The sequence below is a fragment of the Suillus paluster genome (assembly GCF_016628075.1).
Source record: "Suillus paluster strain FC165 chromosome Unknown EDB91scaffold_13, whole genome shotgun sequence".
Lineage (NCBI taxonomy): Eukaryota > Fungi > Basidiomycota > Agaricomycetes > Boletales > Suillaceae > Suillus > Suillus paluster.
The window spans coordinates 568412-591879 of NW_024537573.1; the positions used below are offsets into that span (position 1 = coordinate 568412).

General features: G+C 49.4%; 10 protein-coding genes across 10 annotated transcripts; 3 read left to right on the plus strand and 7 right to left on the minus strand.

Moving 5' to 3' along the window:
* Window positions 1-757: 757 nt before the first annotated feature.
* Window positions 758-1823, minus strand: EDB91DRAFT_138460 (uncharacterized protein). Its single transcript, XM_041326190.1, has 5 exons — window positions 1813-1823; window positions 1648-1745; window positions 1532-1538; window positions 992-1475; window positions 758-890 (listed from the first exon to the last, which is right to left on the minus strand). Exons 2-5 carry the CDS (start codon window positions 1652-1654, stop codon window positions 882-884), a joined length of 507 nt encoding a protein of 168 aa, XP_041179713.1. The 5' UTR covers window positions 1655-1745; window positions 1813-1823; the 3' UTR covers window positions 758-881.
* Window positions 1824-2856: 1033 nt separating this feature from the next.
* Window positions 2857-4897, minus strand: EDB91DRAFT_1236291 (Septin-domain-containing protein; the record flags this gene model as incomplete). The annotated part of the gene is made up of 5 exons (XM_041321432.1): window positions 2857-2941; window positions 2981-3982; window positions 4032-4078; window positions 4130-4441; window positions 4496-4897. 5 exons carry the CDS (start codon window positions 4895-4897, stop codon window positions 2857-2859), a joined length of 1848 nt encoding a protein of 615 aa, XP_041179714.1.
* Window positions 4898-5053: 156 nt separating this feature from the next.
* EDB91DRAFT_1120238 (uncharacterized protein) lies at window positions 5054-8475 on the minus strand. Its single transcript, XM_041318179.1, has 7 exons — window positions 7856-8475; window positions 7767-7804; window positions 6980-7706; window positions 6603-6921; window positions 6492-6545; window positions 5856-6434; window positions 5054-5799 (listed from the first exon to the last, which is right to left on the minus strand). Exons 1-7 carry the CDS (start codon window positions 8372-8374, stop codon window positions 5429-5431), a joined length of 2607 nt encoding a protein of 868 aa, XP_041179715.1. The 5' UTR covers window positions 8375-8475; the 3' UTR covers window positions 5054-5428.
* A 1137-nt stretch (window positions 8476-9612) lies between these two features.
* Window positions 9613-10975, minus strand: EDB91DRAFT_138548 (uncharacterized protein). Its single transcript, XM_041326191.1, has one exon. The coding sequence runs from the start codon at window positions 10848-10850 to the stop codon at window positions 9876-9878; it is 975 nt and encodes a 324-aa protein (XP_041179716.1). The 5' UTR covers window positions 10851-10975; the 3' UTR covers window positions 9613-9875.
* An 867-nt stretch (window positions 10976-11842) lies between these two features.
* On the plus strand, window positions 11843-14302 carry EDB91DRAFT_1268942 (dihydroxy-acid/6-phosphogluconate dehydratase; the record flags this gene model as incomplete). The annotated part of the gene is made up of 11 exons (XM_041324539.1): window positions 11843-12116; window positions 12166-12242; window positions 12292-12312; window positions 12365-12618; window positions 12680-12882; window positions 12937-13131; window positions 13181-13370; window positions 13430-13604; window positions 13656-13849; window positions 13902-13995; window positions 14050-14302. Exons 1-11 carry the CDS (start codon window positions 11973-11975, stop codon window positions 14300-14302), a joined length of 1800 nt encoding a protein of 599 aa, XP_041179717.1. The 5' UTR covers window positions 11843-11972.
* A 77-nt stretch (window positions 14303-14379) lies between these two features.
* On the minus strand, window positions 14380-16405 carry EDB91DRAFT_1236294 (RIO1-domain-containing protein; the record flags this gene model as incomplete). Its single annotated transcript, XM_041321433.1, has 5 exons — window positions 14380-14481; window positions 14529-15324; window positions 15384-15667; window positions 15718-16118; window positions 16165-16405. The coding sequence occupies 5 exons, from the start codon at window positions 16403-16405 to the stop codon at window positions 14380-14382; spliced, it is 1824 nt and encodes a 607-aa protein (XP_041179718.1).
* A 163-nt stretch (window positions 16406-16568) lies between these two features.
* Window positions 16569-17255, plus strand: EDB91DRAFT_1049445 (uncharacterized protein; the record flags this gene model as incomplete). The annotated part of the gene is made up of 3 exons (XM_041313462.1): window positions 16569-16653; window positions 16710-16809; window positions 16865-17255. The coding sequence occupies 3 exons, from the start codon at window positions 16569-16571 to the stop codon at window positions 17253-17255; spliced, it is 576 nt and encodes a 191-aa protein (XP_041179719.1).
* A 361-nt stretch (window positions 17256-17616) lies between these two features.
* EDB91DRAFT_138725 (uncharacterized protein) lies at window positions 17617-19934 on the minus strand. Its single transcript, XM_041326193.1, has 5 exons — window positions 19668-19934; window positions 18895-19593; window positions 18108-18845; window positions 17926-18053; window positions 17617-17880 (listed from the first exon to the last, which is right to left on the minus strand). Exons 1-4 carry the CDS (start codon window positions 19761-19763, stop codon window positions 17967-17969), a joined length of 1620 nt encoding a protein of 539 aa, XP_041179720.1. The 5' UTR covers window positions 19764-19934; the 3' UTR covers window positions 17617-17880; window positions 17926-17966.
* A 166-nt stretch (window positions 19935-20100) lies between these two features.
* On the plus strand, window positions 20101-21212 carry EDB91DRAFT_1268958 (uncharacterized protein). The gene is made up of 3 exons (XM_041324540.1): window positions 20101-20199; window positions 20244-20408; window positions 20472-21212. Exons 1-3 carry the CDS (start codon window positions 20107-20109, stop codon window positions 20919-20921), a joined length of 708 nt encoding a protein of 235 aa, XP_041179721.1. The 5' UTR covers window positions 20101-20106; the 3' UTR covers window positions 20922-21212.
* Window positions 20965-23458, minus strand: EDB91DRAFT_1246145 (uncharacterized protein; the record flags this gene model as incomplete). The annotated part of the gene is made up of 12 exons (XM_041322620.1): window positions 20965-21181; window positions 21241-21355; window positions 21405-21598; window positions 21651-21766; window positions 21815-21927; window positions 21983-22313; window positions 22361-22507; window positions 22559-22664; window positions 22713-22800; window positions 22850-23046; window positions 23099-23201; window positions 23254-23458. 12 exons carry the CDS (start codon window positions 23456-23458, stop codon window positions 20965-20967), a joined length of 1932 nt encoding a protein of 643 aa, XP_041179722.1.
* Between the last annotated feature and the right edge of the window lie 10 nt (window positions 23459-23468).

The window sequence follows — 23468 nt, forward strand, 5'->3', positions numbered from 1 at the left end:
ATGTCACGATATGGCGAACGGATGGCACGGTATGTGGCACAAACCCGATATGCATCAGGGGCAGCCTGGTAATAACATGTATTTATTAGTCGTCCACCCCGCCGTATTTGAATCACGAAACGTACTGTGGCCTCCAGCCAAATAAGAAGGGTATTGAAAAATATTTGCAGGCACACCTCCATAGTCAATAGATTTTTGAGGTCATGAATGTTAAACCCATTCAGTTCTTTAAGGCTTTAAACCTGCGAAACACTCCAACACAGACACGGTGGGTTGAGTCTGGATGGAGGATTGAGCGTATGTATGTAGGTTGGAAAAAAAGACATCATACCGTATCCCCTTCAAGTCCTTCAAGTCTAGAGAACCAGATAACGCGAACCATTCGAGTGGGGCATATGCCAAATTCCTTTCTTCTGTCGAGAGTGCTGTGGAAGTCGCAGCGACCGGTGAGGATGTGGCGATAGCCATCACGAACAAGAGTCTGATTGAAATGGGTTACGGGCTGGACGACAAGATGAGCCTCACTCGCTTGAGCATTTGCAGAGCTCTGAATACTAGGGCCCCCTTGCGAAAGAGCATCGTCCTCAGGCTCGAATGACGTCGTCGGACTAGGGCTCCCTTGCGAAAGAACATCGTCCTCAGGCTCGAATTGACGGCGTCGAATGTTCAGAATGTCGAGAATCTTTGAAATCCTCGGAACCTCCAAAACTTTGGAACTGACTGCAAGGGCCTGATTGAAATGGGTTACCAGTGATAGAAGGAAATGATCACCAGGTCGAGAATGGCTAAACTTCGATGGTAACTTTGACAGTGCACCCCATAAAGTTCCCGGCCAGAGCTGTAACTCCAGAAGCTTGCAAAGTACATACAGTAGTTCATCTTCACGAGCCCTATTAAAGTTAGTTCAGCAGTGCAAAAGAATGCCACATGATCACAATTCACTTGGGAAAGGCATGTTACCCCAGAGGGCCTCATCAGCGACATAGCTCACCATTGCAATTTTACATAGATCAAGCAAGGTCGGCAGACAAAGTACAGCAACTCTCTTCCTCGAGGACACTTGATCTAGAAGAATAGTTAGCTCTGGAATGGGGCGCAGAGGGATGGGGTTACCACTCGTAACATTAGAACATATAAAGAACAGAAGATCGAATACAAATCGCTCCCTCGGAAACAGGACAACAGGTGCAGTTGTTCCGATGTCCAGATCCACCTTCTCGAAGTCGTGAGTCCCAAGAGTCGTCTGACGCTTTCGCAATATCCGTCGAGGGCGAAGGGGGGAATGAAAGATCTGTACTCGACTTGTGCAGCTGGCTGCCCTGGCGCGAGTCTTCGCTAATTGTGTGGTGAGGTGATCAGGAACTCTCGAGTCTCCCAGATGTGGTCCGAGGTCGATCTCCAATGAGCTGATGAGAGAGAGATCAAGGTTATCTTCCGCTTCCTGGTCTTCGAGCGATAGGCTCTCCGTCGCAGTGCTGCATACAAGTTGGTCATTTGGCACGATTAAGCGTCAGAAGGACAAAATGCACACCAATCAGCTAAAATATCTCCTCTGGAAACTTCAATGATTTGCCACAATATACCCTCAACATGTGTATCAGAGATACCTGTGTTTCGTCACTAGATGAAATCAACCAGATCACTGACTATGCATAATCGTCAAATGCCGCCATTCTTCTGACCGAGCCAGTGACTATACGACGAAAGCTCGTTGTCGCGGTCTTCCACGAAGGAGGATCTTTCATCTTTGAAGCGCATGTACAACTCAACGATAAGCGACATGACCTTCTTGGACAGCGGAATGTACGTAACTTGTTTTTGAGACGAAGTCACCACTGGCGTTGCAGGGGAGGCAGGAAACAAGACTGGCACATGGAAAGCAGCGAGAAAAGGAAGTGTGCTGAACACTGAGAGATCTCATATGATCAGAGACGGAACTTCAGATGCCGCCAAGTTGATATCCGCAATATTAATGATGTCCAAGACAACAACCTGTCAGGGAAATTAGACGATGATGTACAGTGAGTATCTACCTGAACGGGAGTTAAACCGTCAACGTTCCAACGCCCGGGCGGTACTACCATCCAGTTAGGATAAGTAAGAACGCCTGTGTATAATTCAGCAAAAAGAACGACGACAAAAAAAGAGAGACGTACCCTTCAGAATTTCCATCAGATCATTGAGGCGCTGAAGCGGCCATTCCTCCGTCTGGGACAGACTAATCGAGCGTGTGTTCTTTATTACAACAGCAATAAAACTCTCCTGTATAAACACACGGTAGAGCCGTGTCATATTCGCACTTAGAGAGAACTGAGATTTTCCGCCCTGGAGAACCCTTTGCCTTAACCCGTGAGCTAAGGCAAAGCTAGGGCAGACCTTGTGCTTTGAATAAATATCTAATTGGTCTCACTCAGTCTCGCGTGAGCGCACCGTGAGGGCTCTCCCCGGAGCCAATTTCCCCCGTGCTTCTGAGTCCTCCCAGCTAGTTCCAGTCTTAAAAATCTTGGGGGCCCCGTGTCAGTTGGGATCCTGGGGGATCAAAGGGGAATAATTTATTTCAAATGAGCGTGGATGAATCCAAAAGTGTGTGATCCGGGGGACGCAACCAAAATGATCCTGATCGTGAAAGGGGACGCAAAGAGTAGATCCATAGTAATAAGTGTAGGTATCAATAGCGGGAACATAAAACTGGTCAGAGGTCCAACCCTAAGTCGTACAAGATAGAACTCGTAAATAGGAATAAATTGAGGGGGTTACAAGCCAAGATCTAGGGGACAGAGTAAGCCGCGTATCTCAAAGACCGTAATTTACAAACTCGTGGCGTACCTTCCAACAGACGTTTCGCTTCCTCGGGACCTATGTTCCTGGTTGCACGTCTAGCCAAGAGCTTCTCCGTTCGGTATTTTTCGTAAAGAACTTCCCGAGTATGTACCTTGAGAACCTGGGGAGCGTCCCGTAGTGTCATCGGTGTATAAAATACGTCAGCAAATTATTCACCTTGAGATGCGTCAATAGAATGGCTGTCCGAAGGGCAGGGAAGTCGCAATGATCAGGGTTCAGTACGTCAACGGTCCCCCATCTGAACTTCCTGGTGAACACGCCCCTGAGATCCTCCGGGGGTCCTTGAGTAAATGCTGATTTATGAAGGATCGGACTATCAGGGGAGACGGGTGTTTCTGCCACAGGGCTCGAGGGCCCTGTTGCATCTTCCCGAGTGACAAAGTTAGATTCAGGGGAAGCGGGAGGTACCCGTCTAATCCGCGGGGTAATTGCCTGTTCTGGAGCGATAAGCGCGAAGGGGAGTAACGTTGATAGATCTGTTTTGGAGACGACACCAGCTGAGAACCGAATATTCGCTACGCTGTCTTCTTCGGCACCATCGGGATAGTAAGGCTCTCTTTCGTCCTGAACTACGGCAGATAGGTCACGACGCGAGCGGGACCGAGAACGGGACTGTCGTGTCCCTTTCAGCGTGATGACTGGACGCGATGGACGTTCCTTGTTTTCACTATCGTTGGCAACGTAAGAGCTCCCATTTTGGTGGACTTCAAGTCCGTTCTCACGGTGACCATTTACTTCTTGTGGCAACGTTGTGGCAGCTTTATCGTCTGAAGGCGATATCGGTATGGGGGAGTCCACTTTCGGCTTGGAAGTGGAGAATACCCCAAAGTCTAGCCCAGCTGATTCTAGATCCCTGTGAACAGCAGCTTTCACCAAGGACAACGTGGCATCCGTAAGTGAGTCCGCGTGTGCAATAACAGGAAGCACGTTCACCCGTGCCGAAAGACGACGGATCACGCGAAGCTCAGCGGGGGACATTGCGAAGTCTCTGGAATATTCTTGATGGTAGTTGGCTTCCTGGGTATCTCCGACGGTAGTACTGGAAACGGTAGTATTTGACCGGGCTTTGCCCGGGAAAGGCGACTGGGTGGGACGTGACGACGGTGACAATATAGACGAGGGATCAACCATAAAGATACACCTAGGTCGAGAATTTGAATCAACAATGGTTAACATAACAAATTTCCTACAAGTGAACATGCTGATCCCCTTTGCTTTGACGGAGAACTTTAGACTCCTAGATATCTATTTAGGCATGTGTTTGAAATAAAAGGTTCGCGTGACACACCTCATTCATCGTATCTGCATATTGCGCGTCAAGATACTTGATTATCTCACTGACCTGACGTTCAATCCGCAACTCGCGTCCGTCGCCGAAATCCAATCCAGGGGTATCAATGACTGTCAGCAGCACTCGGTCATACCGAGACTCGCAAATTTCAACACACGCCGTGTCAATATGCTGTGTGTGCTTCAAAGCACCTTTTAAGAACCGATCCAGGCCTACACGCTGGTCTTCTGTCGTATTTGGTGACATGTCGGCAGTTTCGAGAAGGAGACGCAAGAAGGAAGTCTTTCCTGTCCCTGTCCCTCCTACAACCTGTTCGACGCGTCGTAATTGAGTTAGTTTGAGGGGATCTATATGATCACATACCATAAGATTGAACGCAGGCGGAGCACGGTTTTTACGATGGGATCGCCGCGTCGACGAGACAGTAGTGGTGGAAGACCTCCAATTACCGAACGCAGACGGGGGATGAGACATATACAGAGACGAAATCTTGCTGCCATTTTCCGCCGGTTGTCCTGCAATTAACCGAAACGGTTTGTGGAATGGAATGGGGGCACGATCGGAGCAGGATACAGAGCTTTTGACCGCACCTTGATGAGGATGACGTTCAGGCACTGGGGTAGGATTTTCGCGTATGACTGCGACGTCTACTAAGTTTTCCGGCCAAGGAATGCCTTGAGAATGCAGCTCAGGCAAAGAGGGAGATGTTTTCAGCTGTGGCACCGTAGAGTCTAAGGTTCGGGGCCTTCTGCGAAACGAAAACATGATAAAATCCAGGAAATATAATAGTGAGAGTGAGACAGTGTGAGGCGAGTATGAACACTGGTAGAACAACACAAAGAACGTGTGGGTTATAGGATACAGCCAGAAAGAAAGGTTTACAGGGTTGCCTTCTGGTGTTACTGTCGAGGATAAGTCAAACCCATACTTATTTCGACAAGAATAGAATCTTAATGACAGGACCATAGCAACCCGCCCGGCATAGAATTCCCACCAATGACACAACGACATGTACACGAACAGACTTGAGCTTCATTTTGGATTTCTCAACATACATACAATGGTCGATGATAGCTATATCGAAAGAAAACATTGGCACCCGAGAAGAGCAAAGGAGAAAAAAATACAGTACAATCGTGGTCCATGCACAAAAAATAACAAGCACACTTGGAGATAACCCAAAAAACACAACGTTCAACGACAGTTTCCAAGCTTTCCAAGGGACAGTGCATAGGCAAGGTGATTCTACAGAGTGAGTCTGGGAGGAGGGGTGATGATAAGGGTGATCAATGATGCTCATGGTATAACGTTCACGGGGGTTTCGTCCACCCTCATTCTCTTTTGAATATGCGAAGGCTCCATGTCGTCCATCTTTCTCTTCAGATCGACATCCATAGGCTCTCCTGGGTTTTCCTCAGAGGACTTCCCAGTAGAATAACGAGAGTCGCCGACAACGGTTGATGAAGGGGGAGAGTTGGCGGGAGGTGACTGTACGGAAGGAGGATGCTGAGATAGTTGAGGGGCAGTAGCCTTGGAGGTCGAGGCGCGTCGAGCCCCCTTTTTATTTGCGCCGCTGGCGCTGGAATCGTGATTGTAGTTGCACGGGAGGGACCTCCGCGCACAACTGGAACAGGCTGGGTGCGCTCCATCGCACTTTGTCTTCCGCGCTAGATAGGATGATTGAATCAGCTTCTGAACAATATGCAATGCTTGATAAACCAACCTCTGCAGAAGTTGCATGCCACCACTTTCGGACCGGTGCTGGCAGCTGGACGGTTGCTCCTCCCAGGAACAGTGGATGCACGTTTTCGCTGAGCAGCTTGTTGCTCTGAGGCTGGTCTGATAGGCGGGAGTGGAGGAGCAGTCATTGCAGCAGCGGGGGAGGTCTCAGGTAGCGACAGAGTTGCGATATGGGGCAATTCGTTATCCTTGAATAGCGAACGTCCGTCGGAGGCTGCCGAACCTCCTGTTACGCCGGACTTCGGCCTAGAGGGCATATTGGGAAGAACTTCGCGGGGCTCTGATGGGCCAGCGATGACAGAAAAGGGATCTAGCATCGGCCGCTTATCGACCACGTTGGAACTCCTGCGAGACAGTGGTTGTGAGGCAATCTCGGGCGAGACCGAGGCTTCGTTATCTTCGGCGGATCGGTCTTCGCCACTCATCTCAGACTCACTATCCTCCTTAGGTGGACGGTGGGGGTTGCGTCGTTTGCTAGTTTGTGGCATGTAATCGCAAAGGTTGGACCGCTTGACACATTGGCTACAAGCAGGGCGTCCCCCATCGCATTTGAGTTTTCGGGCTAGAGAGCGTCCTGAGTATTGAATTCGCAAGGGAGGGCGTAATCTATTATACATACATCGACAGAAGTTGCATGCCACTGTGATCTTCTTAGTCCTCTGCTTGGAGGATCCTGTTTTTTGGGGTTAGCACGAATTGATCTGGATCAGGACGAGACGCATGGACTTACTCCCAGAGGCTGTCTTTCCCTGAAGCTGAGATGAAGAAGCACCATCTGCCATCTGACGGGAAAGTGGCGGCCCACGCAAATCCGCCCCAGCAGGAATGTCACGCGGCATGGCAAGAGGGGGATGTCGGACAGACCCATGACCGGACTGCGTCTCGATAGTCAAAACAGGGCGAGGAGCATGCGTAAGAGGTACAGAAGTGCGCGGGACCGTTTGTTGTAGTGGATGGGGGTGAAGCGAGTGGTTAGCAGGATGGTGCTGAAGTAAGTACTCGTTTCTAAACTTTTCAAAAAGATATTCTCGAGTATATTTCTGCAGAGTCTATGTGGGGGTCAAGTTTCATGGGTGACATCAAACGTCGAACAACGGGAATACCTACCTCCATGTGGTGAAATATAGCAGTGCGGAGAGACATGAAGTCACTATGAACCGGATCTAGAACATCCATAGATCCCCACCGATAGCTTCTGATGAATTTACCGCGCGTCAGTTTAGAAGCGGAGTGACGAAGAACCAAAGGAGCATATTGCTGTACGAGCTCGTGGCGTGATAGGGGCACTCTCGCTACGCCATCGCTATGCGAGTAAATTTCGGGTGAGATAAGAGCGTATGGAAGTTTGAGAGACGATACTGCTGGGGAATTCGGAGGAGAAGGATGACCATGCGGAGAGGTCTTGTTCGGATGAACACTGTAACCGTTCACCATTTCACTCTTGACAGGGTGCGCAGACTCAGCCGCGTCTTTACGGTGCTGGTACTGCGCATGGGAGTCCATATCGAAGATCCCAAAGCCAATGCCGGCTTCTGCGAGATCTCGGCGAACAGCCATTTTGACGGCCGCAAGGCGGTCGTTGGTAAGCATGTCTGCTCGTGCTATGACAGGCAGTACATTGACTCTAGCAGAAAGCCGCCTGATGGTATTGATTTCGCTCATAGGAAGGGATGGGCGGCATAGAAGCGGATTATTGGTGACAGGGGGCTCTAGGATGACGGGCTCCGGCTCCGTGACAGAGAAGCTACTACCCCGAGGACGAGAAACCAAAGGGGCAGGAGGTCCTGGCACAGAAGGTGGAACAATCACGTCGGGATCCAAGAAGTATATACACCTGGTCCGTGGGTCAGTTCACAGTGACGCGGAGACTAAGCGCCCATGTCGAGCAACGCACAAATGGATGTTGTTGTCACCTGCTGGGGATCTCCAGTCCTGCCCCGAAAATGTGAGGTTCAGTAAGACGGCGAGTCTAGACAAACTTACATCCTCGATGCCCTCGGCGAATCTGGACTCGACATGCCTAAGTATCTCATGGATAGCCCGGTCGGTGGAGGCTTCATCCTCGAAAGTTAAAGAAGGCGTATCCACGAGCGTGAGAGTAAGGACCTGAGGAGTGCTATTTTGGTCAATATCATGGTCGATATTGATGGATGCGGTGCGTATGTGAGACGTATGCCCGCTGCAGCCCTGGACGAACTTTGCGACGGAGGCGAGCTGGTCCTTGGTGGCTGTAGAGGAGATTTCACTGGTGTCTAATAGAAGACGCAAAAATGAAGTCTTGCCGGTACGCTGACCAGCGACCATGACTGTATAACCACTGAAGTCGTTTGAGCCATTGGAATGTGGAAGATCATGACCGTTGCCAACTGTTCCGGGGGCAAGACCATTGGTAGAATATGAATGAGTGGCCCCTGGAACGGAAGGGGGGATTGTGATACGGTCTTCGTCGTCGTTCAAGATGCGTTGTTCGCCATTGTCGACGACGAGCGGCATCGTGAGCATGACCAACGAATCGAATGTCCGTTCGGGGGAGACAGAGTGAGGGTTTGCCCGCGAGGTGAGGCAAGCGCGGGGATGATAAACACCGAAATTCCAGAAAAGAGGGAAGCTAACGGAGCCGAGCCTGAAATCTACATGCACCGAACCAATCGGGTTCATTACACCCAGGTTTATTCCTCCGATGAATTGAATCCTTGAAATTTCATCCCGCTTATTTCCATTTTATTCAATTTATTATTTCAAGCAAGGAGACAATAATTGATAGAATAGATACGTAGCAAGAGTATATCGTAGAAATATAATCAAATAGTATTATAATGAGGTAGGCTATATCGGCGGCTGAGAAAATTCAACCAGGTTATCGATACCAAGATTCAGAACAAGGAAATAGGGTACAGCGGATATGGCCCAGCCACGGAAAAAGAGGGTGATTCCGAAACAAACATTTCGCATCTAGACTTCATTTCTTGTCAACAGAACGTGAGAGCCCATTCAGAAAAAGACGCTCACCAAGAAAAGAGCGTAGCAACGATAAACAGGTATCCGATCTCCAGAATACGTAACAAGCAGTGCGCCGCCGGGTCATCATCCCGTCAATACCGTGGACAGTTGTAGGCGTCGATCCTCTACTGTCCGCCTGCCTCGGTCTACGTCCACGACAGCCTCGCCACTAAACAGTGACCTCGTGTTTTCTCTGCTTTTAATTAGTCAGCTCCTCGTCTGTATCACCCTTCCCCGACCCAGGAGGCAACTGATATCCAGAGTCCGCTGACCGGCCGTCTTCTTCGTCTCGTCCCCAGGGTGGCCGCAAGCCCTCAACTGGTCCTTGCCTAAATACACCGCTTGTAAACCGATAGTGCGGTATCGGATCTGGTCCTTCGCGATGTACATTCGAAGCGCTTGGTCGATCAGTGTAGGGTGGCGGCGCATAAACGGCCTCCAACTCGGATAAGTGGAGGTGACCGTGACCTAGTAACATCACCGGGGGCTCAAATACATGCCGATCGGGAAGTGCAGCTGAAGGCTGTTCAGACCCTTCCCTATCAGCTTCACTTGTGGCTGTTTTCCTCCCCTTTCGACCTTTTGCTTCCGATCTCTTGGTCCGCGAACCTTTGGGCGCTTTCCCAGGGCCACGACGTCTGGGGTGATCATCATATTTACAATCCAGCGTTCGGGTGGAACAATTCGCGCAGGATGGTTTGGTTCCGTCACATCGAAGCTTCCGCCCTGTAAAGTTAGGAGGCAATTAATGCCAATTGGAGTTGAAGTTCTTGGGCAATCCCTGGAAAGGTAACCACTTACCTCGGCAAAAATCACACGCAACGTAGATTTTGCGCCCAACTTTGGTCTTCCTTTCGTCCTGAGCGTCCGATCGCTTTCTCTTACCTCGCCCATACGCACTTGCATTGAAGTCGGTCGGTCTTTCGTTGCTGGACTCTCTCTCTTCTACTGATACTTCCATAGGCAAAATTCTCTGGTCAGCCAGACCGGGTGGAGATGATGTTCAGCCCTCTGTCGGAGTGTTCTTGCCTGAGCGGCAGCATGAGAGCACTGAATGGAGGGAGAGAATACGAGGAAGCCCTCTGGATTGGGCGATCATCAAATGTTCCTGGTGTGTGTCGACTGCTGGAGGACCCAGAGCGACTGCGCTCGTCCCATCGCTGAGACGGAAGCGAGTGATGTCGTATGAGACTTGGCTCAGGGTGATGCGAAGGCGGTTGTAGGTAACGAGAATCATCATATGCTTCAAGGAAAATTCAGAATTTACCGGATTTTTAACAAACATAATCAAGGACTCACAATGAGGTGTATCGTACAGGTAGGGGCTACTTTTATTACTTCTAGTCACACCCCTTGGAAAAAAGGGCGAAACAGGGCCGGGTACTTGTCTTGGCTGTGAAGTCGAATATCTACCGGGTTGAATCTCTTGTGCACGTCCGAGAGGCGTGGCCTCGTATGTAGGCTCAAAGTCATCGCCATCGTCTCCCTCTCGATCTCCTTCTGGCGTGCGACTGCCACCTCTCGGCCTCGGCCTGCGGGCCCTATGGGGCGACGATGAAGGACCTGCCCCGCCTTGAAACGTGCCTGTTGAAGTCGCGTGATATTGACCTGGAAGGGGAGGACCCGGAGGAGGGTACGTATAGGAATGATAATTTGGATAGTGATGGAAGGGTGGCTCGCTACCGCCTGGATTACCATCAGGAATTAAAAACGCCCTAGGGGGGCGCGCGAAGCCAGCGGCCGCACCTCCCCTCCGGCCAGCCGAGGTTCTTGGACTGCGTTGGGTACTATATCCACTCCCTTCTATGTCTGGCGAGACCAATCCGTCATGCAATGATGCCCCTCGTGAACTACGGCTATTTGGAAAGGTCGCGGGGGTCAATGACGATATAAATTGGGAGGTGAGATGGGAGGTCTGTCGCTGGGAAGGATCTTGGGTACTTGATGAGACCTCATCAGAGCGTCCCATCTGGATCATCGGGACGTATTATATGTGCGTGTAATGTTTCTGGGAGCGAACTGGACAGCTTATCGTCATCTCTGTCATCCATACCTCTCTCCGTCACAATCTAGCGGAACGTAAACTTGTGAAAGTCTGGACGGAGCGTTGGGGCGACGGTAATGGAGGGTCTTTTCTTTCAGCAGCGCTCGAGTTGTTGAAGAATGACGATGTTGCTGAGAGCCATGAGCGAGATGTCCTCTAATGTCGAGAGTGTCGAGCACGCTAGTCAATCGAGCCTGGTAGATGCAACGAAGGAAGACGAGCACGGACAAAAAAAAATCCGCTGGAATAAGTTTACATCCGCTATAGCATAGCTCAGACAGATTTTTTTGTAGGCGGAATAGCGGAACAACTGGGTCCAATCCAGATAACGGAGATATTCCAAAAAAACGCCATACCGGTGTCTAAATTCCTGGAAAATTTTGTCCCCCCTCTTTAAAAACTTGTGATATACGCTGGCCTGATCAGTGTCAGACTGCCAACAGACCGCCAAGTCTTTCGACGAACAACGCCGCGTCCAACTCCGGAGTCAAACATCCAAGTTTGACTGGGAGCCCTACAATTGACCCTAACTCTATCATGATTTTTCAGTATCGAGGGATGACAAACGTGAAACATGATCGGCGGGGAGGATGAAATGTTGCCAGCCATTTCCGTATTTGTACAAAATGGACCTACTTACTGGTATTTAACAAAGTCTAATATCGCGATGATAATGTCTTCGAGAGGTGCCTGGCATGAATTATGAACTATGCGTGCACTCTAATAACATTACACGCTTGCTGACCCCGCCGTCACTCACTGATAGCCACTGATTCAACTGCACTAACTCGGAGGAGATTCAAATTCAAGTTCCGTGGAGACGGTGTAAAAAAATTATGAAAAGCACATGCCACGGAACCATGGCTCTAAACGATCCAGAACATAGCAAAAAAAAACATCCGAGACATAGTGAAATCGTCGTTTGTGGTTCGCTGATTGGTAGGCTAGTGGTGCGGCATGTTACGGCATCCCCATCACTCGCTGTCGCTGCCAAATCGGGTGGTCGATATTTTTTTTATTTGAACTTTGATCGACAGCAGCTTTAGCAGGTGGACGATGCACTCAAGACTCTCAGCTAGCAGGAGTCTTGCAAGGCAGACCAGGTCACTGTGGTCGTCTCCTGCAAGATGCGAGGACAAGCCCATCATGAACCGCTACAGCAGGACGGTCACCCAACCAAAAGACCAAGGTGCAAGCCAAGTGAGTCATTTGAATCGGGCTAGGAACGTGGAGAAGCTGATGTACGCAGGCCATGCTGTACGCTACTGAAGGCATCAAAGATGACGAGGACTTTCAAAAAGCTATGATTGGTGTCGCGAGTGTATGGTGAGTGTTGAGTCAATCCATCCTTGCGCGACCATTTCATTGACCACAGTTCAGGTATGAAGGGCAATCCGTAAGGAAGAATGTGTACCATGAATAGACGTTCGGAGCTAAGACGCTTTCAGATGCAACCGGCACTTGCTTGGCTTGGGGCAGGAAATCAAGGGTTCCCTGGTCGAATCTGGGCTCATTGGCTACCAGTTTGGTACAGTCGGTGTTAGCGATGGGATCAGCATGGGCACGGCAGGAATGTCATATTCTCTGCAGTCGCGCGACCTTATTGCGGATCAGGTAGAGACAGCCGCTGGTGGCCATTGGTTGGATGGAATGGTTGTGGTACCGGGGTGTGACAAGAATATGCCAGGTGTACTAATGGCTCGTGAGTAAGGTGCATCTTTGGATCCATGATGTAGGACTGATATATTACCATTCTCGTATAGTTGGACGACTCAACCGTCCAGGTCTTATGGTGTATGGAGGCACCATTCGTGCGGGCTCATGCGCGGGTCAACCTCAACTGGATCTCGTCTCTGCATTCCAGGCGTACGGACAATACCTACAAGACGGAAAGACACCAGAAGCAGAAGCCCTCCGGTATGAGACAGTGCGGCATGCATGCCCTGGCCCCGGCGCTTGCGGGGGTGTTAGTATTCCTATAAACCATTTAATGAACCCTAGTTTGTTGACATATTAACAGATGTACACGGCAAACACCATGGCCAGTGCAGCCGAGGCTCTTGGAATGACCCTTCCCGGTTCTTCTTCGTATCCGGCTGAATCTCCAGAGAAACACGATGAATGTAAGAAAGTTGGTGCCGCCATGCGAAATCTTATCGAAAAAAACATTCTGCCTCGCGACATCATGACGCGCTCGGCATTTGAAAACGCTATGGTCAGCCATACCTTTACGATGTGTTACGGTCATTCATATCAAGTTTCAGGTTCTCACCATGATCCTAGGAGGTTCGACGAATGCCGTACTGCATCTTATTGCTATGGCCCACGCTGTAGGCATCAAGCTTACCCTTGATGATTTCGCACAAGTGTCGGAGTCAACGCCGTTCCTCGCTGACATAAAACCAAGCGGCAAGTATGTCATGGAGGACGTCTACAAAATCGGAGGCATACCCAGTCAGTGATTCAGCAATTACGTTCATTTCCGGCGTTCATGAAACATCTTTCAACTACAGAGATACTTCATTTCTTGATGAAAAATAATTTCATCGACGGTAGCAACATGACGGTCACTGGTGCTACTCTAGGCGAGAACCTGGAGCGCTGGGTACATAAACATGGTGAACTCTCCGCCAGTCAGGACGTAATCCGTCCCCTCGATAAGCCGATTAAAGCTACTGGTCACATCAGGTTCGTCATCGCCATCTCGATAGCTCCGTTTCTTTTCTCAAACGACCCTAGAATTCTGCGTGGTAACTTGGCTCCTGGAGGTGCTGTTGCCAAGATTACTGGCAAGGAAGGTCTTGGGTTTACCGGAAAAGCTCGCACCTTCGACTCAGAGGAGGCCTTTGTCTCTGCAGTCGAGTCTGGCTCGATCAAAAAGGGAGAAAAAACCGTCGTCGTCATGCGCTACCTCGGCCCTAAGGGTGGTCCTGGTAAGTGAATGTCTTGGACCCAAACAGCAATATTGACACACCGGCCATGCAGGTATGCGTGAGATGTTGAAACCCACCAGCTTGATTATGGGCGCTGGCCTTGGTCAGGACGTTGCGTGCCTTACGGACGGGCGATTTAGCGGAGGGTTGGTGCTATTCCTGCTGATGCTGTTTCGTACCACACTGATGAGATATATTAGATCTCATGGGTTCTGCATAGGTCACGTCGTCCCTGAAGCACAAGTTGGCGGACCTATTGCGCTTGTAAAGGACGGTGACATCATTTCTGTCGATGCTGTGGCAAACACCATGGAGCTGCATATCTCTCCCGAGGAGATGGAACGTCGTCGGAAAGCCTGGGTTGCCCCACCACTGAAAGTCACCCAAGGAACGCTCTACAAGTATGTCAAAATGGTCGAAGACGCCAGCCATGGGTGCATCACCGATGGTTAAGCTCGGTTGTATTCTATACCCAGTATTCAATAAAAATACATCTACCAAAGATGAAAGGCATCCTAGGCGACCAAAGTTTAGTGTCCTCGCGAGCTTTTGATTTTGCGCTTCTTCTCCGCCTTGGGTATTTTTGTTTTTCGTTTCTCACGTGCTTCTGTTTTGACTACTTTTTTGCGCTCCTGGGTGAAGATCAGCAATATGTTTAGGTTTTGATAGAATGACGTGCCTTTTTAGCCTCTCGATCTTCGTGCCTGTGGCCCCTAGGTGTGGGAGAGTCGAAGACGTCCTTATTGCCTGCCTCGGGCTCTTCACTCCCTTCTTCCTCGCTATCGCTCGTATACTCGCCTTCGTCAACGAGGTCCTCATCCAAAGATCCCTCGCCCCTGAAGCGCACACGTGGTTTGACTTCGCCATCCTGGCTTACAACAGAGGTGGGATGCATCAAACCTATGGTTTCTGCATAAATCAGGTTTTTCCCATCACCCTTGGTCAGCACCTCCACGTCGCGTTCAGGGTCGTATACTTCGTTTAGCGTGCGAGGGATGTATGACTGAAGGAAAATATTGTCTTCATGAGCAGCCGATGTGTTCGATGGGGAGATATTCTTGTTATTGCTTCCGTTCATGGGTGGGGCACTTTGTTGTTCCTCTTCCGCTTCTGTTAGCCATTGTTTCAACAATGATCCCTCATCCTGCCCCTCCTCGACAATGTGCTCCCTCGTGATGAATTCGAAACACCGCCTCAAACCGAGGCACTTTACCCCAAACCTCTCGAAAAAGTCCTCGATATTCTTGATATCACTCCTCAGGAAGTCGAAAGCGCTGGGGTGATCGTGCTCTACGGATTGTGAGACGTCGATGATGCAGAGATGTCCGCCGTGAAAGAGAATATTGTATTCGGAAAGATCGGCATGAACAAGTTTGCAAGTGTGATACATCTTCCGGACATTGAGGATGAGCTCTTCGTACAATGCTGGGTATGATGCAGAGGGGATGTCGGCGTCTTTTAAGCGAGGGGATGCCCTGGCGTCCAAGCGATGGGTGAGCGATGGATGAAACCTCAGCATGACGGGAAACATTACCAGCCCTCTTCATCACCAAGAAAACCCATTACCAAGATGTTTTCCCGGACCTCGATGGGCTCGGGACATGGTATCCCGGCAGACACGAGTCTCTTGAGATTGCGCATTTCCTTCTCCGCCCATAGACGTACCATCTTGCGTGGATTGCGTCTACTATAGCCACGTCTGAAGCGATACTCGCCTGTTACATAACGATCGCGGTCCTTGAAGACAAGGATTGATGTCTTGTATATTTTGAGCGCGATGTGCGTAGAGGTAGGGGTAAGGGCATGATATACATTTGCCTAAACGCTCTTGTAGGCAAAAATGTTGGGATTGAAACAGATAGACTCACCTCCTTTCCAGTGCTAACACATCCATTCACCTCCTGGATGAGTCCTCGTCCGATCATCTTGAAAAGGATGATTCGAGTGCGGGGATCAAGTACTTGCTCGGATGTGGCACGATCTGACTTGTCCTTTGCATTTGCGTATGAACTAGGACCTTTCCTATTCACACTAGCGCCCATGACATACGGCTGGTCAATTTTAGCGATGCAAGACGAGTACTTGGAGAGAGCAGCCAGTTGATCGACAGTTTTATCCTTTACATGCGTAGGAACCGCACTGCGCGGCTTATTTACCGCAGGAAGAGGTGCAACGACAGCTGCATGATTAATGGAGGACGTGATTCCCTGTGCGTTGCCAGTACGCACAGCGACATGCTGCCGAAGCCGGTTGTATTGTTTGGTGAAATCTGGGATAATTAGCAATCGGTCGTCGTAGAGGTGAATATAACTCACCCCGTTCTGCGACCTCCCAATCTTCATCATCTGCTCTGTCATCTTCAAAGTCATCTTCGTTTAACTCGTCTTCGTCATCATCTTCCGAGCTCTCGTCAGACCACTGAAGATCGCGTTCGTCGTCAATGAAGTATCCGCCTACGCGTGGATCTGGCTGGCTGTCCACGGCTCGGACAGCGATCTCTGTGGGAGCATCGTCAAACTGCCCCTCTGCGATGGCTGGCTGCTTTTCTGCAGACATACCGCGATTTGAAGTAATCCAGCAATCGAACTTCACAATAAAGTTTCAGCAAGGCTGATAAGATAATGTCACGTGATCGACTTGAACTACAACATGCACCCACCAACTCTGCGCAGCCCAATATTGCTCACCCGTCACAACACGACAGCGTCGAATTATTGATATGGATGCTCTACGACGAAGGAACCCTTTCAAGTATGCCTCTGAATATTCTGAATCAGATGACACGCACATCATGGATGAACAAGGTAACGCAGTCAGACGTCGTCGTCGAGGTACCAGCATATTGATTCGGTGATTGCAGAACAAAGCGAAATTATTGACGATCTCAGGAGTCAGAATGCAACATCAATTAGCCACAATCGCACTACGTTGCAGATCACGCTTGCGCTATCACTTTTACTGTGAGTACAACAATGAACGTTTGAACATTGGTGCAGGTCCAACGTACATTACCAGGCATATCATTTACATCTTCTCCGACTACAACAGTCCATTAGCTGTTGTTTTTCCACCGGCTGGTAGACCGGAGTCTCCACTGTATCTGAGTCCTGTTCTGACACTCCTCGCGATCGTCCTCCATGCAAACGCCGCTCTACTCACCCAGCCCCGGGACTTTTTGCTTGCTAAACGACGAATAACGCCTCTTCCTTTTAATGTCGCGTTCGGGCTTTCAGCAATTTCTCCTATAACCTCGGTGCTGAGCGGGAAAACGTGGCAGACAACAGCATGGTGGTGTACTACCGCTCTTATGACCTGGATCGTTCATGCAGCAAATAGATGGATTGTACAGGAGCAAGAAAGCATATCCGAGCTCGAAAGAATGAAGTACATAGCCGCTGGAGCATAATTCAATTCATCTTCAGTAAGTAAAGTTGTTGGTGGCTTCTTTATTCATCATTAGCTGTACTCTCCACTTGTGTTTAGAACAACTTCGAAGATGGCACGAGTCCTCTATCAATCGGCGTCGGTGATCTTTGATGGTATCGGCTTGTGTCCAAGTGGATGATACTGCTGTGACATTCACTGGAGAGTCAGCGAAGTATTCACATTGCAGCGTGTCCCAGCGGTTTAATCGTCGTTCCGAAGATTTAGCCCAGTCTGGTGGTACTTTTCTTCCCACTGCAGCGTCGTATATCGTATCTAGACTGAAGATAACATGAATGGCTCGTCGGCGCCCGTGTTTGGCCTGTGCGCTGTTGCATAATAAAATATTAAACACGCAGAAAAAAGATGGTTGCGTCAAAGCGATGATGTCTACGCAAACTAAGCTTCCTATCATGTCTATCTTGTACTCTTGAAATCGAAGTGATATTCTGTCTGAAGTAGTTGGGCACTGGCGCTTACAAGCGCCAGCCGCTACATGTAGACATTGGCTTGAGAATAGCAAATCGTGGTGGCTCAGTTAGTCACCGGGCCTCGAACTCCAGCCCTACTTCAGCCCGAAGGCATATGAAGAAGAGGTCCACTAGTAACTTGGTCCGGTGTAAGTACACCTTTGCTTGGTTTGATCAACTCACATCATTAACACACATGGTACAGGTGACTTGTATCTGTACTACTAGTCGTCTGACGACGTAGTGGGCTTTGCTGCTTCTGTGACCCTTGGCGCTATGTCAACGACCTCGAGCTCACTCGATCCATGATACTATTAGATAAAAATCAGTGAGCCGCACTGACTTAAAAAATGAGGAGAACCCACAAAATAAATTCTGTCCTTGTCAATCCATATTCTTTCAAACGCACGAAATCCAAATTTTTTGTCCTGGTCTAACACAACCTCGACGTAAGGCAGGGACGTCGTTAAGTTCTCCGCCAAACTCTCTCCCGACCATGGCTGGGTGATTTCTATCGTAGATGGCTCTTTCACCACTCGTCCCAGACACTGCCGGCGCTCAACAGCTAATGGGCTGAAGTCCATCACATGTAACCTATACTTCATGACATGCCAGATGTCCGTCCTGTCATCTGTGGGATATGGCAGCAAAACTCGATTCCCAACAATGCCGACGCCAACACCGCATAGGCACCGGAACACACGAGCATTTAAAGGACCCCAGTGTTTCCACGATATTGCTGTTGGCGTTTCTTCAAAGAAGTCAGGACCGAAGAAAATCCTGGTGGAGATGATGAAGACGAGACTCGGAGAGCGTGTGACAACACACAGTAGTTGTTGTTTAGGGTCTGAGGTCCACATCGTTTGTTCGAATTGCATCGGCGGTCGTGAGCTATGTGCAGTATCATCCATCGGCTGTATGCACTGTATGCTCGTCATTGAGACAGGTAACAAGAAACACACTAGTAATTGCGGTGCCTGGGACATATCCTCGATCGAATAGAGCTTCATAGTATCGCTGAACATCAGCAACCTATCATTTCCGAGGAAACAAAAATCATTTGGCTCCTCGTACGCTGGGTATATTGTGTCACTGAGGACACTCTAAATCGAGTGTCAACAAGTTTTTCAACTATTTCTGACCAAGGCTCACACTGGATGTCGGCGAGTGTTGCCAGTCCCAAATCTGCAACCCCCATAGGCTCCTAGGCAAGATTTGATCGACAACCCGCAGGGAGCGCCACAACGCGATGTGCCTTCCGAAACCCTTGAGTTTGAAACTCCCTCGGTTGCTTGAAGTGTTACTGTTCTCGATTTCAGGCAGCTCTGACAGAAATAGTGTCCGTCCAGCAGCTAGGGGGTGGATACCACCTCCATCCAGGGCCCCAAGGTCGATATAGATCCTCTTGTCATCCCACTGGAAATGATCATCAACAGTGGCACATACGATGGCGATCAGGTTTTGCACTGGATCCATGAAAACATCAAAGCTGTATGCATTGGGATCTGAACGCAATGATGTTGGAGACCGATCATGCTCGATTGTGTACTGTGAGGGCTTTGGTAGTATTGGGAATATCGTTGTCGAGTCTCCACCTCGCTCCCAGAGGCAGAGATGCCCGTTGGCAACCCACATTTTATTATGGGCTGGTATAGAGACTGTTTTGAAAGAGTGTACGTCAAACCCGAACCATGCGTGAGCTTTGTCTCTCAGCAGTTGTAGGCGCTGGAAAACTGAAGCGTGGTTGTCGAGATTCGTATTTGGGACATGGAGCAGTCGTTGACCACCGAGTTCAACGATGTACTGAAGCTCGGAGGACAATATATACGTCTGGTGAAGGGTCTTGCATACCTACAAGACCATGACAGTCTTCAGTATAAAAGTCCATGTGGGACAACAGCACCGATCAGTAAATTGTAGCTCACGGATGTACAACGAAGAATATCTTGGTAGGGAAGAAAGCTCAGAATGTAACATTGGAGTTCTTCAGCAAGAAACTGGAACTCGGCTTTGGGCTTCATTTCTTCCTATCGTGAGTCGTTACATTGAGAAATGGTGTTGCCTGCACGTTTGGGAAGTTGCACAAACAGTTCCCCACAAACCCTACATGAGCCTCAACTGACGCTGGGATCTGGCCTGGCTACTACACAGAGGGGACTGTGATTTGTGGCCAAATCTGGAGTTCGATGTTGAGGTCTTTTCTAGTGGACAAGCAACTAGCACATGAGGGATTATTCGCGCAGACGACGCTGCGAAAGGTTCGGCCGGGAAAACTGGAGCAGTTTTCAACTGATTTATGTCTGATTGCACATGGCATCCGGTAAGCTTTGATAGTTACAAAAAGTGACATCGTTTGACGTGATCATGACTCGCAGACCTGCTTGTTTAATAGACACGTTCACCGTACAGGACCCTGTCAACCTGTTTTCATCTGTGCTTGCCGGCTTGCGGTCGAAGGTATGCGATGATCAAGATTCTACCGCAGCACAATTGATCAAAAGTGTACAAACCAGAGGGCAATTTTTGCCGACCTCGTCCACTGGTACGATCCCACGTCACTTCAGTCGTTCATCATAAATCCTCGCACCCTGCGAGCCTTTGCTGGTGCACTGTTGGAGGACAATGCCACAATGACATACGTTCTCCTCGGCGCGCACCCTACCATGGTGAGTGTCTAAATAGTGTAGAACACCTCAACCTCCAAGCCGCATCTCAACGCCTCCTGCCAGCTGAACAGCATGCCAAAGGCAGTGCTGGACATTATCCGCATGATGAATGCAGACATGCTGGAATCTCAAGCCAAGTTCTCATTTTCCTTCGTTGATGGTTTGACGCAGGAGTCCCTTGTCCCTCTGGCTGCGACTTTGATCGGTTATCCAGTCGCGTATGTCCCCATTTCGGCGGATCAGACCTCATTCCTGAGTGGACAACCCTTGGACGTTTATGAAGCAACTGTTGTTCCCCAAACGTCACAACCATCTTCGTTGCAAGCCTTCGGTCAGCAGCATACTCTACTCAAGTTCTCCTGTCCGTGTTCACTTGCGGAGACGAACCTTGAAGTATCTGCGGACTGTATTACAAAACGCCTCCAATCACGATTCCAAGAATGTCTTTCTTTGATTGGGTCGTCGCTCTTGGTTCATCATCACATAGAAATTACGGACCGTGTTGCACTCTGAATATCCCTTCAAGAAACATCATGCAACAGATGCTTAATACATTTTAATCGACATCAATGTTGACAATCTTGATGTCTTCGAATGGCTTGTCCATCTTATTCGTCTTCACGTTTTCGATGTTATGGACGACCTCTAATCCGGAGAAAACGCGTCCGAAGATCGTGTGTTTCTTGTCTAACCATGGGGTTGCTGTCGTGGTGATGAAGAACTGCGAGCCGTTTGTATTGGGACCTGCGTTTGCCATGCTGACGGTATATGGCCTGTAATGCAGTCAATCAGCCATGGAAATTTAACTTTGTGGCAAACGATGAATAATTACCGATCATGTTTCAAATCTGTGGAAAACTCGTCTTCGAATTCCCTGTCCCAAATTGACGTGCCCCCAGTGCCATCGCCCAATGGATCTCCAGTCTGGATCATAAACTTCGGAATGACTCGGTGGAAGATGACACCCTCGAAGTAACCGCTCCGAGCGTGGCCCACGAAATTCTCCACGGCCCTGGGAGATTGTTGGGGAAATAGGCGCATATGTATGTCCCCCATGGATGTGTGAATCACCTGCGGATGAAGCCAAAGGTGATGGCCCCGATTTGGTAAGGGCGGTCGCGGAGGCAATGGACTGTTCTTCACGCGTCGGTCGTTCATTAAAGACGTCTCGGTCGTGTATTTTACTGTCTCTGTGATACAAATGTGAAGATGTAGCGCAGTCAGATAGTGAAAAGTGCTTACTCTGGTTCGAAGCGGGTGAAGAGATAGAAGCGCTGGCGTTTATACCCCGTACAAAAGAGGGTCGGGTCTCGAATACCCTTATTAGCCAGCATGGGATTCGCAGACGCTGTCATGGCCTATAAAAGTTGCCAGTGAGTATCCCTCGATCATGAGCCAGTACATACAGGCGCTAGCCCCTTCTTCCCAGGCGCTCCCTGATACAATGCAAGGTTCATCCATCGGACTGATTCATCCTTTCCCAGCAGCCGCGCGACACGGTTCGTCACTGTGTTGACCACTGAGAAACCGTACCATGTCAGTTTTGGGTCTGCCCAACAAGAATCGTTTCCGACCTTTGATTCCAAGTAACGTCGGATACAAGACAAATGCGCCGCTTTCGTCCCACACTGCATTAGTCGACATTGCAGGAATCCGTCCATCAGGACCGGGCATCTCGAGTTCCCTTTCCACTGCTAGCCGCCTACCAAACTCCATGTCCTCTACGCGGTGGACCGATGTACTGGCCTGTTGCATTTCCTGGATTGCCGTTAATGACTCATCGTACTTTCGAGTAAGTTTGCCTTTTAGGAAGGAAAATATGCGAATTTGGCGATCTGGAAGAGAAAACGTAACAAAGGAAGAGGAATCCGGTGAAAGCGTTATGCAAGCAGGGACTGATTTTGTCTAGAGGAACGCTTAGTCGATGCTACAGGATGGAGAAGCTCATGTACCTTTTTAAACTCGTACAGGTCTGTAGAAGACTTCAATGACCACATGCCAGGTATATTTTTCGGTGGCTCGAAAGGTTCAAACGGTTGCCAGTACTCGACGAAACCGTTTTCATCACCAGATATCACGGTATCATAGCGGTCACTGTACTAAAACCATGACGTCACATGAGGCGCTTCATTCAAAAAGAGTAGCCTTACCGTCATCAAATGCACCGGGAAACGATGAAGTTTCTCGATTGTTAGTAGTGGCTTGTCATTACCGCGACCATCATAAAGTCGTATGGTACCCGTCCCTTGCTCTGAGCTGTATGCGTTGTTATAAGCTAACGAGAGAATTCCATCAGATACTTACATAGCCAGCAAGCCTTGGGCTTGTCCCCGTCTATGTACCCAACAACACGCATGAGGGGTGAACCCGAGCTTCAACATGTTTATCATATCTGTTTACGGGTCAGCGCCAAAATAGATAAATGTGGGCGATTTGCGCACCAAAATTGAGCACGTCGAACACTTTCGCTGACCCATCTTCCGAGATACTCGCAAACAGTTGTCCATCTGCACTTGCTGAGACCCCAGTTATAGGGCTCGTGTGTGCACGGAAATGCTTCACAAACTCGATGCCCTCGTCCTGCTTCTTCCAGAATTTTAGATGACCATCAACAGATGTAGTGATGATAAAGTCCGTCCTGTTTTGTTGAGGTTGAGATCTTCGCTCTACAGACATTCTCTGGGACTCACTTCGTGACAACAACGAAGCTGAGGGAGTCGCGGTGCATGTAGCTTTTATAGTACTGTTCCGCATCCGGGAGGTGGTCCAGGTACAGTTTCTCGTGAGGCACAACTAGCATCGAGTCGTAAATCGATAGTTGTGGGTAAATAAGCGTATGACCCACCCCTGCGTTTCCTCTTGAATCCACCATTGGCGCCAGCAGGCAGAGGCATAGGACCAACATCATCATCACTGTCATCCTGGTTCATGTCTGCGTCGACGGCTGGCGTAGGACCATCCTCGTCATTCTGGACACGACATTCTGGATCATCGTCCAAGTGTCTGCCACGCTTGCCAAGCACGGTTGTATCCTGCTCTGCGTCAGACATGAAGTGTAGT